The sequence below is a fragment of the Prosopis cineraria genome, unplaced genomic scaffold, assembly GCF_029017545.1.
Source record: "Prosopis cineraria cultivar Desert tree isolate PC_DT_omini unplaced genomic scaffold, ASM2901754v1 PC4, whole genome shotgun sequence".
Classification (NCBI taxonomy): domain Eukaryota; kingdom Viridiplantae; phylum Streptophyta; class Magnoliopsida; order Fabales; family Fabaceae; genus Prosopis; species Prosopis cineraria.
Window position 1 is genome coordinate 13,469,484 of NW_026555335.1, and position 13,023 is coordinate 13,482,506.

At 29.7% G+C, this 13,023-nt stretch overlaps 1 protein-coding gene and 1 long non-coding RNA gene across 2 annotated transcripts; one reads left to right on the forward strand and one right to left on the reverse strand.

Annotated features, from left to right (window-relative positions):
- Window positions 1–3,256: 3,256 nt before the first annotated feature.
- On the forward strand, window positions 3,257–10,674 carry LOC129308228 (heptahelical transmembrane protein 2-like). Its single transcript, XM_054949286.1, has 4 exons — window positions 3,257–3,734; window positions 3,866–3,964; window positions 4,094–4,160; window positions 9,713–10,674. Exons 1-4 carry the CDS (start codon window positions 3,499–3,501, stop codon window positions 10,382–10,384), a joined length of 1,074 nt encoding a protein of 357 aa, XP_054805261.1. The 5' UTR covers window positions 3,257–3,498; the 3' UTR covers window positions 10,385–10,674.
- LOC129308229 (uncharacterized) lies at window positions 3,264–4,125 on the reverse strand. Its single transcript, XR_008592568.1, has 2 exons — window positions 3,847–4,125; window positions 3,264–3,755 (listed from the first exon to the last, which is right to left on the reverse strand). It is a non-coding gene; the product is annotated as an uncharacterized LOC129308229 (long non-coding RNA).
- Window positions 10,675–13,023: the final 2,349 nt, after the last annotated feature.

The following is a 13,023-nucleotide window of genomic DNA, read 5'->3' on the forward strand; positions in this document are numbered from 1 at the left end:
TGTCGTAGGATATTCAAATTGCTTGAGAATTATGTAAGGATGTTTTTTCTCCCAATGGCTTGCCAAGGTAATGAAATTGCTAATATGTTGGCAATAATGAATTCTAAAAAGATGTGTCTATTTGAATGGCTTTCAAAAGTTACATCTTTTTTATCTAATTTTTTGCTTGCTGATTTAAGGGCTGTTAAAATTTTTACTTTTGATTATTTCTGTGATGTCTGAAACATGGTGTTAATTGATTGTTTTTGTTTTTGTTTTTCTTTTTTTTTTGTCTTGTCTGTTTTGTTGGCCTTGGTGAGTTTTATGTGTTGGGTTGTATGTAGGCTATTAGTGTGTGTAATATTTCGTTTTTGATGATTAATAAAATTAACTCTTTTTCTAGAGGAAAGAAACTCATAAATATTGGAGGAATACTGGTAGATCACTATCAAATAAAAAAATTACGAACTTCCAGAAAACAAATACTTATGATAATTTGTAATTTTTTTGTAATAATAATTTGTAAATTTTAAATTTTTACTTTTAAATATGTAACTACTTGTAAATGTTCAAATATTGCAATTTTAATAAAACACTTAAAATAAAAAAAATATTTTTAACCAATCAACATTGCAAGCTACTCAAGGGTTGGGCAAAAGCCCCACGTTGGTCAATACAGTCAAAAGGCACCAAAGTAAAACCTGTATTTCCTTGATTCAGTAATATAATGCATTTTTTCATGTAAAAAAAAAAAACTCTTTCATGTAATTAATATGACTTTTTTAAAACTGTTCTTAATCAGAAGTATGATTATTAATATTTTCTGACAACTTATTAAAAAAATTATATATGAAAATAATGTGTTATTTTAAATAACATCAACTAATTTATTAAGAATATAAATTAGTTAATAATGTCTTATAATATTACACGGATATACTCTTTCTATTTAAAAACATAAAATATTATTTATCAAATTACAGATTTACATTCCAATAAGTCAGTTAAAAGTATCTTTAAACGAATATAATTTTTATATTTGTTTTTATTTAATATAATGTACTATTGTACTTTCTGCAATTTATTTATAAATCATTTTTAATTATTTATTTATTTATTTTTGCTAGAACCAAGGAAATGTAATTAAATTATTGAAACTAGAGAAAGAAATTTCTCAACCTACTCTTGTTAACTGTATCATCTTTAAAAATACTTAATCTCTTATCTAACTTTTTACTCTCTACTCTACTCATTGTAAATTGTGATAGGGAAGAAAATAATTAATGATCAATTTTTTAATGCAAAGTAATTTATAAAAAAGATTATAAATTTCTTCTAGAAGGCAATATATATAGGACTACTGGACTGGAGAGAATATCACTTAAAGGTGAAAGGTTTGGTAGTTTATTTATATTTTAAGAGTATTTTAAAAAAATTATTAATTATATATTAAAAAATTAAAAAAATTATATTTTTTTAACATCCAATCTCATAAAAATATTTTATATTTTAAATGGATGGAGTAGTATTTTTTTTTTTTACATGAGACCTCTAGGTAATTTTTCCTTCTTTCTTTCACGTTGTTGAATGAAAATGAGAATTTAAAATATTGATTAATGTATTTAATAATGGATGTTGACTGTGGAAAACATGTATTAAATATTATAGATCATTAATATTAAAAGCATGCTAATACATGAATTAATTAACGATGGAGGCTCTTCAAAAGCTTGAGAAGACATCCTGTGGAACGCTAGTTTGGGTCTTCGATTCGTCATCGCACGTTGAAGTTGCCCTTTCAGTATCAAATTCGTAAACGATAATCGCGTCCCAGACTTTACTTTGTGAGTGTGTTTTCTTTCTTTTTTCTTTTTGGTAATCTCGTGACTGTATTTTCTTTGGCGACTGTGTTTGTGTTTGTTTGTTTGTTTTTTAGGGTCATATCTAGGCTTTTTACTGTTTTTTTTTTTCTAGTGCTTTCCGATATTAGTGAGGGCAATACTTTTTTGATAATCAATAAAATTGGCTCGTTTTTGTTAAAAAAAATTGTGAAATTAATAAGAAAAATATAACTAAAATACTATTTATTAAAGAACCCTCTCCACCTTGGGGATTGACTCAAAACAGAGAGAAAAGTTTGAGATCTAAAATAATGCCAATTCAAGATTTTTTTGGTTTTGTTTTTTTTAAACAAACTATTTTGTATTTAAAAAAAAATAAAAATATATTTGATTATATTAATTTGGAAACAATTTTAAAGATGGTCTAGTGGTTAATGATGATAACTTATGAATATGTTAGTTATAATTAAATATAATTTACAATAGTGCACTTTAAAAATAAAAAAGAAAATAATTCTAAGATTTTTTTATTTTGTTATTTTTAAAAATAAAAAATGAGAACAGGTTTGTATATGGTAAAGAGTTTTTTTTTTTTGAAATAATGGAAAAGAACACTTTAAAGTCCTCTTCATAATTATTTATCTTTTTCTTTTTTAGACTCTTTAAAATTTACATTAAAAAAGAAAACAAAACACTAAGAACACGGACACACTAGTACGGCACTCAAGAGTCCTTGGCAAGATGCGGAGGAACATTGCAAAGGCATGTTTGTTGTATTATATTAAGGACCCAAAACTCATTATCTTTGGTTTTGACCTTTTTCTTTGTTCACAAAATTCTCATTCCTTACCTTCCACCACATGCCATTCATTTCTGTAATTTAAACGAAACTATTAGATTCTTCTTCTCCAACTTCTTCACCAAACAATTATTATTTCTAAAATTTTCAGCCGTATAAAATTGTCATGTTACATATATGTAACATGATATACTTGGGTGTAGAATCTAAACAATAAGATAATAGGTAATTTTTTATATTTTTTTCAATTATATTCATAATTCATTTATTATTTTCTAAAATTATTTATTAAAATTTTAATTATTATTATTGTATCAGTTATATGAAGTATTTAATAAGAATGGGAAAAATGAATAATTTTTTAAGATTTTAACTGATTTTTTTAAATCGGGAAGTAATTAATAATGCCCCTTATCATGCATGACAGGGAGCATATATATTCTGTTCAAATATTCAGCTAAATCAATTATAATCATAATTATAATTATATAATTACATGTGAAATTTAATATTTGAATTTGAGTACTGCGGTCAAAAAAAAAATAATATTAGTACTGTAATTTTTTGCTTATCTTCATTCTTACAAGTACCAATTATTATTATCAACATTTTGAGGGTCTTCCAAACCCACACATTCCTGTCCATAGGGAAAATCTTTTACTTCTGCAACTTATTTTCAAAGCAAAAAAATTAGGGGAAGAAATTTAAAAAGCTGTGTTGACGAGATGCTTCTGTTCCCCGAATATAAATAGGCTAAATTCTAAGGCGACGATAGAAGCTCGGAGGTCGGAGTAGATCTACTGGACTGCCGAGGCCCGGCGAGATTCACGCCGGCAAAAATTTCCGGTGAGGCTGAGCCATTGATTTCGGAGATCGACGATGGCCAGTCATCACTGTAGAGTTAATAACAGTCAGAGCGGCAAGGACGGTCCGGAGATGAAGGGGAGAGCGAAGAAAACGGTGAAATTCGAACGACGCTTGGTGAGGTACCAGGAGTTGCCGGAGTTCTTAAGAGATAACGAATATATATTGAACTATTACCGCTCGGAATGGCCCGTGAAGGACGCCTTGTTGAGCATCTTCTCATGGCACAATGAAACCCTAAACATTTGGACGTGAGAATCCAATCTGTAATCCTGCTTCTATTTCAATTTCATTCAACTTATTCTACCACAAAGTTGGTATGCGAATGCATAAATTCCTAAAGAGTGATTGGTATGAACAAACCTGGATATTGATTGTGCAGGCATTTGGCGGGATTTCTGATATTCGCGGCAATCGCTCTGGTGAGCACTATGAAGACGATGCAGCTCGAGCTCGGAGATTTCGCTTCAAATTTGTGCAGGTATATATCGCCTTGGTTGAGAGACATGTATGTCAATATGTAGTTTGTTGTGGTATTTCATGGAATATGGTTATGTGATTTATGATCGACGAGGCTAATCTGAAAGTTTCTATTTGGTGGTGGGACCAGAGCTGCGGCGGGAGGCGTGTTGATGACGACGAAGGCGATCAACAGCTCTGGTAGCAACCGATTCTCGGTATGTTTACAATTTTACATTTAATTATTTCTTGCATTTAAAAATTTGGAACATTAGTTGTTGGCCTAAAAAAAATCTAGTATTGCAGAAGTCATAGCTACTAACACTGAGTTTGTCTTACAACATCTGCATTTTATTCACATTTTATTTTAGGTTTTTATATTTTTACTTTTCACGTCTTTTACGAATATAATATAGAAACTTAAAATTATATATTTTTGAAATTTTTATAATAAATAATAAATATTTTGGTAATATATCTATTCCATAAACATAAAAAATATACTAAAACGATATTATTTATAAGATATGTCCATGTACAACGTAAGCCTATAATTTAGCTGATGTTAGAAATTTCAAGTTGCAAATTTCTAAATTAGTTTTCTAACTGAAGGAAGCTTCCGCAATAATTTTTTTATTTTTTTTATTTCTGTATACGAATGTAAATTTAGAATTTAGAAGCTTATTATAAAGAGTGTTCATACTTAAGCTATCTGTACGATCCAAAATTAAAAATTTGTACAGCTTAAATTAAAAATATATATATATATGGGGACAAAGGTGGTGGGGGGAGGGGCCAGTAAAATCTCAGTGGCGCGACATATGATATGGTTGTGCGAAAGCCGTGCCTGATAAGTGGACCAATCGAGCTGAGGCCATGTGATTTCTGGTTGTTCTTAGTCTTTGGTTTTCGTTTCTTTTTGGCAGAATCTCAACTAGGACCCTCAAAAATAAATTGATTACATGTAAAACCAAAAAAAAATATTCTAAAACACTTCTATAAACCCCAAGGGCCTCAATTGCAACTAATTTTTTTCAGTTGCTAAAATACTCTTGATTTATAAAAAAAAAAAAAATCCCCACCTTCGTCAGAGCTCCTCCCAGTGCAGGGCTGCCACCACCAAATTAACCATTGCCATGCCAAATGTTGGACCTCCATCACTGGTCGCCAACAGGTGATCAATAGCTGGCCAATTTAAGAAAGGGTCTAAGGAAGGGTTTTATCCCTTGCTCCCTTAGGTGTTTAAAAGATATATTGCCACTAGTCTCGAATTATTTACTGCACAGCATATATGTATATATTTATATTATATATTGTGAATTGTTTTCAAATATTTATGTGACTTAATATTTATGTTAAATATATATATATGTTCTAAATTTATTTTTCAAGTATTTTCATAAATTTTAGTTAATCACAAATGAATTATTATTCATATTGAAAAAATCACTTGTAAATATTCTAACACAACTTGTTTATGCATAAAAAAAAGTTGCAAAATTTTAAAACGTAGCTTGTTCAATTTTTTTTAACAGTTTTTTCTTTCAATGTTGACATATTATCAATATTATACTAAATAAAAAATATATATGCTGTAAATTTATTTTTTAAAAATTTTCTTGGTTTTTGGTTAATTATGGATATATTATTGTTTACATCCGAACAATCTTTTGTAAATATTAAATATCATTTGTTTATACATAAAAAGAGTTGTAAATTTTTAAAACTCAGTTTGTTTATTTTTTAACAATTTATTCCTTCAATATTGACATATTATCAATATTATACTAAATAAAAAAATATATGTTGTAAATTTATTTTTTTAATATTTTCATGTGTTTTGGTTAATCATGAATATATTATTATTCATATTTGGATGGTAAGTTGTAAATATTCGAGCATCATTTGCTCATACATAATAAAGTTATAAATTTTTAAAACTCAACTTATTCAATTTTTTAGCAACTTATTCTTTCAATATTAACCTGCTATCAATATTATGTTAAATAAAAACATGTATGTGTTCTAAATTTATTTTTCAAACATTTTTATGAGTTTTGCTTAATTATAAACATGTTGTTCATATTTGAACAATCATTTGTAAATATGAGAACATCACTTGTTCATGCGTAAAAGAGTGATATTCAAATGTTTATAAGTGATTGTTCGAATATGAATAATAATTCATTTGTGATTAACTAAAATTCATGAAAATACTTGAAAAATAAATTTAAAACATATATATATATATATATATTTAACATAATATTAATAATTTGTTAATGTTGAGAGAACAAGTTGTTAACAAAATGGAACAAGCTAAAAAAAAATTTACAACCTTTTTATGTATAAACAAGTGATAGTCAAATATTTATAAGTGATTGTCTGGATATAAACAATTAATCAAAACCTATGAAAATATTTTAAAAATAAAGTTACAACATACATATTTTTTATTTAGTATAATATTGATAATATATCAATATTGAAGGAACAAATTGTTAAGAAAATTGAACAAGATGGGTTTTAAAAATTTACAATTTTTTTTTTATGTTTGAACAAATAATGTTCAAATATTTATAAATTATTGTCTATATATGAACAACAATATATTTATGATTAATTAAAACTCATGAAAATGCTTAGAAAATAAATTTATAACATATGCTCCTCCGTTCAAAAATGTAATACATTTTTAATTAAATCTTACCTTACAATAAAATAGTTATTTATTTTCAAACCCTATCTTTTCATATTTATTTATATTAAACACCTTATAATAAATATAAAATCATTATTAATAGGGCACTTTTAAAAAAAAGTAATGATTACACTTCGAAAGACTAAAAATGTTTTATATTTTTTATCGGAGGGAGTATATATATATATATATTTTATTTGGCATAATATTAATAATATGACAATATTGAAAGAACAAATTGTTAAAAAATTGAACAAGTTTGGATTAAAAATTTTATAATTTTTTTTACACATGAATTTCTGAATGAGCATTTGGATATAAACATGTCCATGACTAGCAGCAAGTCACATGAATGTTTGAAAATAATTTATGATATGTGTATGTGTATATTATTTTGTTATATATAATTAAAGATGTTTGCTAGTTTAATAGCAACATATCTTTTAAACAGTGAAGAGATCAAGGGATAAAACTTTTTATTACCCTATTTTTTAGATTGATTAGTTGTTGACCACTTGTTCGCGCTAGAGGTTCGGCGGCCAGTGACGAAGATCTGGCCTATAGCACCACGGTGGTGGTTTGTTCAACGGTGGCAGAGCTTCGGTGAAGATATAAATCAAGGGTGTTTTAATAATTAAATCAAAAAATTTAATTACAATTGAGACGCTTGGCTTATATAAGTGTTTTAATTTTTTTTTTTTTAGCCTTATTCATGATTAATTTACTTAGGAGGGCCCTAGTTGCTAGTCTCCCTTTCTTTTTCCGTAAATAGAAATATAGAAGGCCTTTTGTTGTGTCAGGGCGTAGTTTTTTTAAATTTTTATTTTTATTTGTTTGGCGGTGCTTCTTACGCTTTGAGCCATTATTCTACTGATATATTTTTTTTAATAAAAAGAAAAAGTTCACTTGTAATCAGAGCAAACAATTAAGGTCGCCTAACCTTATCTTGGTCCTTAAAAGTCATGCCCTTTTTTTTTTGTTATAGATTGGCCCAAACAAATTCTTTTTTAGTGATTAAAAACAATAATAACACTAACTCTAATATTAAATATAGGACATAACTAATTCATTAAAATTATGGATGGATAGTTAAACATGAAATAACTTTTCAAAATTAGTCCTATTTATTTCATGGGAAGTTGTGATTTGTAAACATGGTCATTTTGGGGAAAAAAAGTTAATTAATGATTCATGTTTTTTATGCAAAGTGATTAATGACTACCCACTCTGGTCCTAAATACTTCTTCTATTTAAAATTATAAAATTATTTTCTAAAAGATACTTCTTTCGATTCTATTTGTAGGAGAAAAAAATTGTATCTTGTATACCAAAAAAAATTGTATCACACAATTTAAGAAAATTAATTAATTATATTAATTGTATTTGAAAATAAAATGATTGGACTATAATACCCTTTATTAATTGTGTTAATCAAGTTTTGATCAATTGTTTCTTATGATTATGAATGATAAAATTATGAGGGGTAATTTAGGAAGTTTGCAATGAATACTTATTGAAAAATGTGATTTTGCTTATGTAAAAAAAACAAGCTAAAAGAGGTGGGTATAGTGAAAAAAACTAATTCCTCACAATGTGACAAACCAAGATTGATTCGAATCTTCATTGAAAGAGGTCTCTCATTTAGTGCCTAATAGTATCTTAAGCGGGATTGCCTTTGACATAAGGATACTCATGTGTAATGGGGAAAAAAACTCACTATCATGTCAATTTCTAAGCTCTTTCATTATCCCTACATCACGGCTTTCAATGTAGAGCATAGATGAAAAAAATATTTAATATTCCAACAAACTTACATGATGACTAATAAAAAAGACAAAAAATGTCTTATACTTCCTCCGGTCCCTATTATAAGATGCTTTTTAGAAGGATTTTTTAGTCCTTAATATAAGACACTTGATGGAGTATTAATTACATTTTTTTTCAATATTAGCCCTATTTAAACTTATTAACTATGATACAGAATGGAATGTGAATTTGAAAATTTTTCATTTAAATAGGATAAAGGTGAAATTTTATGTTATTTTTAGATAAAGTTAATAACTTAACCAGCTCTTCTTGATTCCGATGAGGTGATTAAAGGTGTCTTATAATAATAATCGACGGGAATATATAAAATTGGAAGGAGTAAAATATAAGACTATTAATATGTTCTAAAAGGTGACCAATATATAATATAAGATTGGATGTATTACTTAGAAGATTTTTAATATATATTAATAACTGTAAAGTTTTTAGAAATAACTAAGTTTGAAGAATAAAATCTATTTTACTACATGTAGAAATTAAAATTTATATACTCTAAAAATATAAAATGATATTTTAAATGTTACAAAGATGCTTTATTCAAAACTAGTATAAAAAACTTAAAAGCATTTTTTGTATCAGAACATTGACTCAAGAATTTTGGATCGAGGCAAATTCAATTAGAGATGGTAATTAATTGTTTTTAGTTAGTATTAGTATTTATGTAAAAAACAAAGCCCTCTTATATATTAATTGTACATAAATATCAAGCCTTCTCATACTTGTTATATTAATTCTTAAAATTTTTTTATTAAATAAATTCTTTTATTTTTTCCCTTTAGTTGACTATGGCCGCTTAAATCTAACAGAACAAATTGGCCCCAAAAAAAAAAAAGTCAAACAGAACAAGGAGCCAGGGATCTCTATAACTTTATTCTACAAGATAAGTTAGAAAAGGTGATCTCATCTGTCTTCTTGTATATTAGATGGAGAAGTCAGTAGTTCAGTATCTCTTGTTAATAAAGGGGACATTGCAATCTTTATTTGGAGTCATTTATCCATAAAGCATGTTTGCATCTGTAGCACTTCAATACTAAGAGCTTGAATAAAGAAAGAGAATTTAATTGCTATCATGATTCATCATGAAAACTGCAAACATAAGAAAATTGCATGTGAACTGTTCTAATTAAAAATTTTCGTATAAAAATCACATTAAAAGTTTAAAATCTGAATCTCATCATAGATCCTAAGATGAACACTGAACATGAAACTGAATAACTTAGAACTGATATTTGTTCTTGCCAGGATTCGCATTTGAGACAAATTTGGGAGCCATCAATCCTCGGCGAGCTGAGAGAAACAATCCCAACATGGCCATGGTTTGTGTTCTTGGGCGGAGGCATGGGCTGCTTGGCTTGCAGCTCTCTTTCCCATCTTTTGGCCTGCCACTCCAAAAGCTACAGTCTCTTCTTCTGGCGTCTGGACTACGCAGGCATTGCTCTTATGATAGTCTGCTCCTTCGTGGCTCCCATCTACTACGTCTTCTTCTGCAGCCCTCTGGCAAGCCAAATCTACTTAACCTCAATCTCTCTCCTCGGAATCCTGGTCATCATCACTCTTCTTTCCCCTTCTCTCACTGCTCCTCAGTTCAGACCCTTGAGGGCCTTCTTGTTCCTCTCAATGGGCTTTTCTGGTGTGATTCCAGCAGCTCACGCCCTTGCCCTCCATTGGGGCCACCCTCATATTTTTGTAGCTCTTGGTTATGAGCTTGCCATGGCTCTTCTCTATGCCACTGGAGCTGCGTTTTATGTGAGTAGATTCCCAGAACGATGCAAGCCTGGGGCTTTTGATGTTGCAGGACACAGTCATCAGATCTTTCATGTGTTTGTTGTTCTTGGGGCTCTTGCTCATTGTGTTGCTACTGTAATCATTATGGACTTTCGAAGGTCCTTGCCTACATGTAGGTTTTATAATTAGCCCATCCCACTCACTAAAATTAGCTGATTTTGACGTGATTGAATTTCCTGGGAAAACCAGAATGGATTAAGCTAGCTAGTAGGAACACCATAATTGTGTGTTATTCATAGTGTGATATGCACGAGATGGGTTTTTGATATTAGGAATTAGGAGAAATGGTTACCTTGGGTAATCAGATCAGAGGTCATATATTGTTGTTACTGTAATGATCACTTATGAGTGACCTGGGAATGAAAATCTCTTGCCATACTGAATTTAAGAATTGATAGTAATTTTTCCTTTATGCCTAAGATAGATTGTCAATTTTAATCACATATAAAATAACTAGAAGGAAAATAAGTTATCCTATTTAAGTAAAACGAAAGGTAAGTAAATGCAAACAAAAGAAATTGATGGTTGAAAAGCCAGAAAACAAGGAGCCAGTCCTAGAAAAATACCAGCATAGCAAAACAGCCACTGGAAGAATTTTACCACATGACAGAGCTTGTAATCAGAAGCAAAGGGGAAGGAGGTCTTGGAGTTAAAAATCTTCTTATGCAGAATAGAGCTTATATTATGAAGTTATGTTGGAATTTGCTTATTGATTTGGGTAGAGTACTTTGTGGAAAATACGATGCAGTTACATTATGTTTCCGATAGTCTTAAGAGGACAGGGACTCTCCATACACTTGGAGGATTATATGCAATGTGAAGGATGTTATAACCAAATAATAATTAGAAAAAGGAGTAGGGTAAGAGTTTTAACAGATTTGGGCATTACAGAGCCTATCCAATTAGACACTACGATATAGGACTACTAGAGTCCTTTCTTTGACGCATAGCTAATGCACCTTAGAGAAAGAGGTAAGAACAAATATTGAAAAGAGAGAGAGTCATTCTATGGTGATTTTTTTTTTTTTTTTCCATCCACCCACTACTACTTATAGTGTGAAAGGTTGTCATGAAATGAGAAATTCTAATCGTAATAAATTTGCCTCATAATGGAGGGAATTATTACAATGGAATATTTCACATTAAATGTGAAGTCAAACTTCTTGATTTGGATTCAATCAATAATTAATTCTCAATTAATTCCTAATTCCGATCAAACCTCATTAGACCAGAGTATGCCAGATATTCACTCATTGATTTGACATAATGATCGGGTCTCTATCAAGGACGGATTAGTAATTCTAACATAATGTTTGGGACAAATTCATAGGAAAGGCAAATAAATACTCTTTATGGGTTGATAAATGGTCACCTATGCTTAAATCCTTAATATATGACACTTTGATCATGGAGCAATCAAATTGAGAGACTTGTGATTTCGTTACTCCCGACGTGAGCAGGAACATCAATAAAATGAGACATTTTTTGCCCGAGGAGGTAATTAGGCATATCACCTTGGTTAAACCTCCAAGGAAATAAGGTCTTGATGGATGATGTGCTTTGCTAGAGACATAATCATGGTTTCTTGACTAAATTGGCTTACAATTTTGTGGGTAAATGTCAATACAAACCCAATACATCTATCTAGATAAGTATCTAGAAATGACCGAAAATATTAAATGCTCTCTTCCAAACATGGTTGGAGATGGAATTCATATGGAATTTATATTTAATATTTTTTTACTTTGTCATTGCAGGATTGAATTCCATGGAATGCAAAATAAATAAATAAATAAAGTGGGAATCAATGCAACGAGGAGGTTACCTTGGCAAAGAGTGTTCACTCAAACTTTTTGGATGCAGTGAAAGAATATATACATTAGTAAGGTCTTTGCTGGAGAGATTTACAGGGAAAAGGACACAACCTTTTCAGCCACATAGATTGTATTCAAGGATATGAGGCTTGATTTCAATGATTTGTTAAAACATAAGTTGAGCAATCAACAAGTCAATAAACGAATAAGCTAGAGGAAGTCGGACCCCTCAATAGTAAGCTGGATGTGCATGGTTTTGTTAATCCATGAAGAAACTAGGTTATTACCTCAGTACTTAGATACTCAGCATTCACAAGGTTTGGCTCTCTGTTGGGAGTTGGGACAAAGGATACAAGAAGATGAGAGTGTTTGCCAATTCTATGGAAGCACTCTATAACATCGTGAATTTGCAAGATAGAAATCATCCAAATTTTGGCATTTCTTAGGAGAATTATGTAATGTTTTGTAAGTAAAAATGTTCTGTCGAAAGAAAATAAAAAATGTACCTATCTCATTTTCTTTATAAGAAACACTTCTGTATGTATCAAACATACACGAATCAAAGGAGCCTGATCAAAGACGGAGTAACAAAAGCTGATGGGGGTGAGACGAGTGTTCAAGAAGGGGGAAGCTGGTGGACTGGAGGGAGAGAGGAAAACCTCATTGAGGGAACTCAGTTGACTATGGCAGAAACATTTTTAATCCCAAGGAGCTAGACATTGTGACATTTGTCCCAAATGCTTCAAAGGAGTCTCCATGGAAAAGCTATAAACTAGAATAACCTTGAAAATGATATTATATTTATAGCTACACACGTATTTGAAGATATGCTTCGAAAATATCATTCAATGCACATTAGAATGTCGTAGGGACGTTCATCAGGCAAAAGACAAATTCATAAAGGTCAAGTGGTGTGTTCTAGGTGCAATTTCGTGACTACATGGATAAAATTAT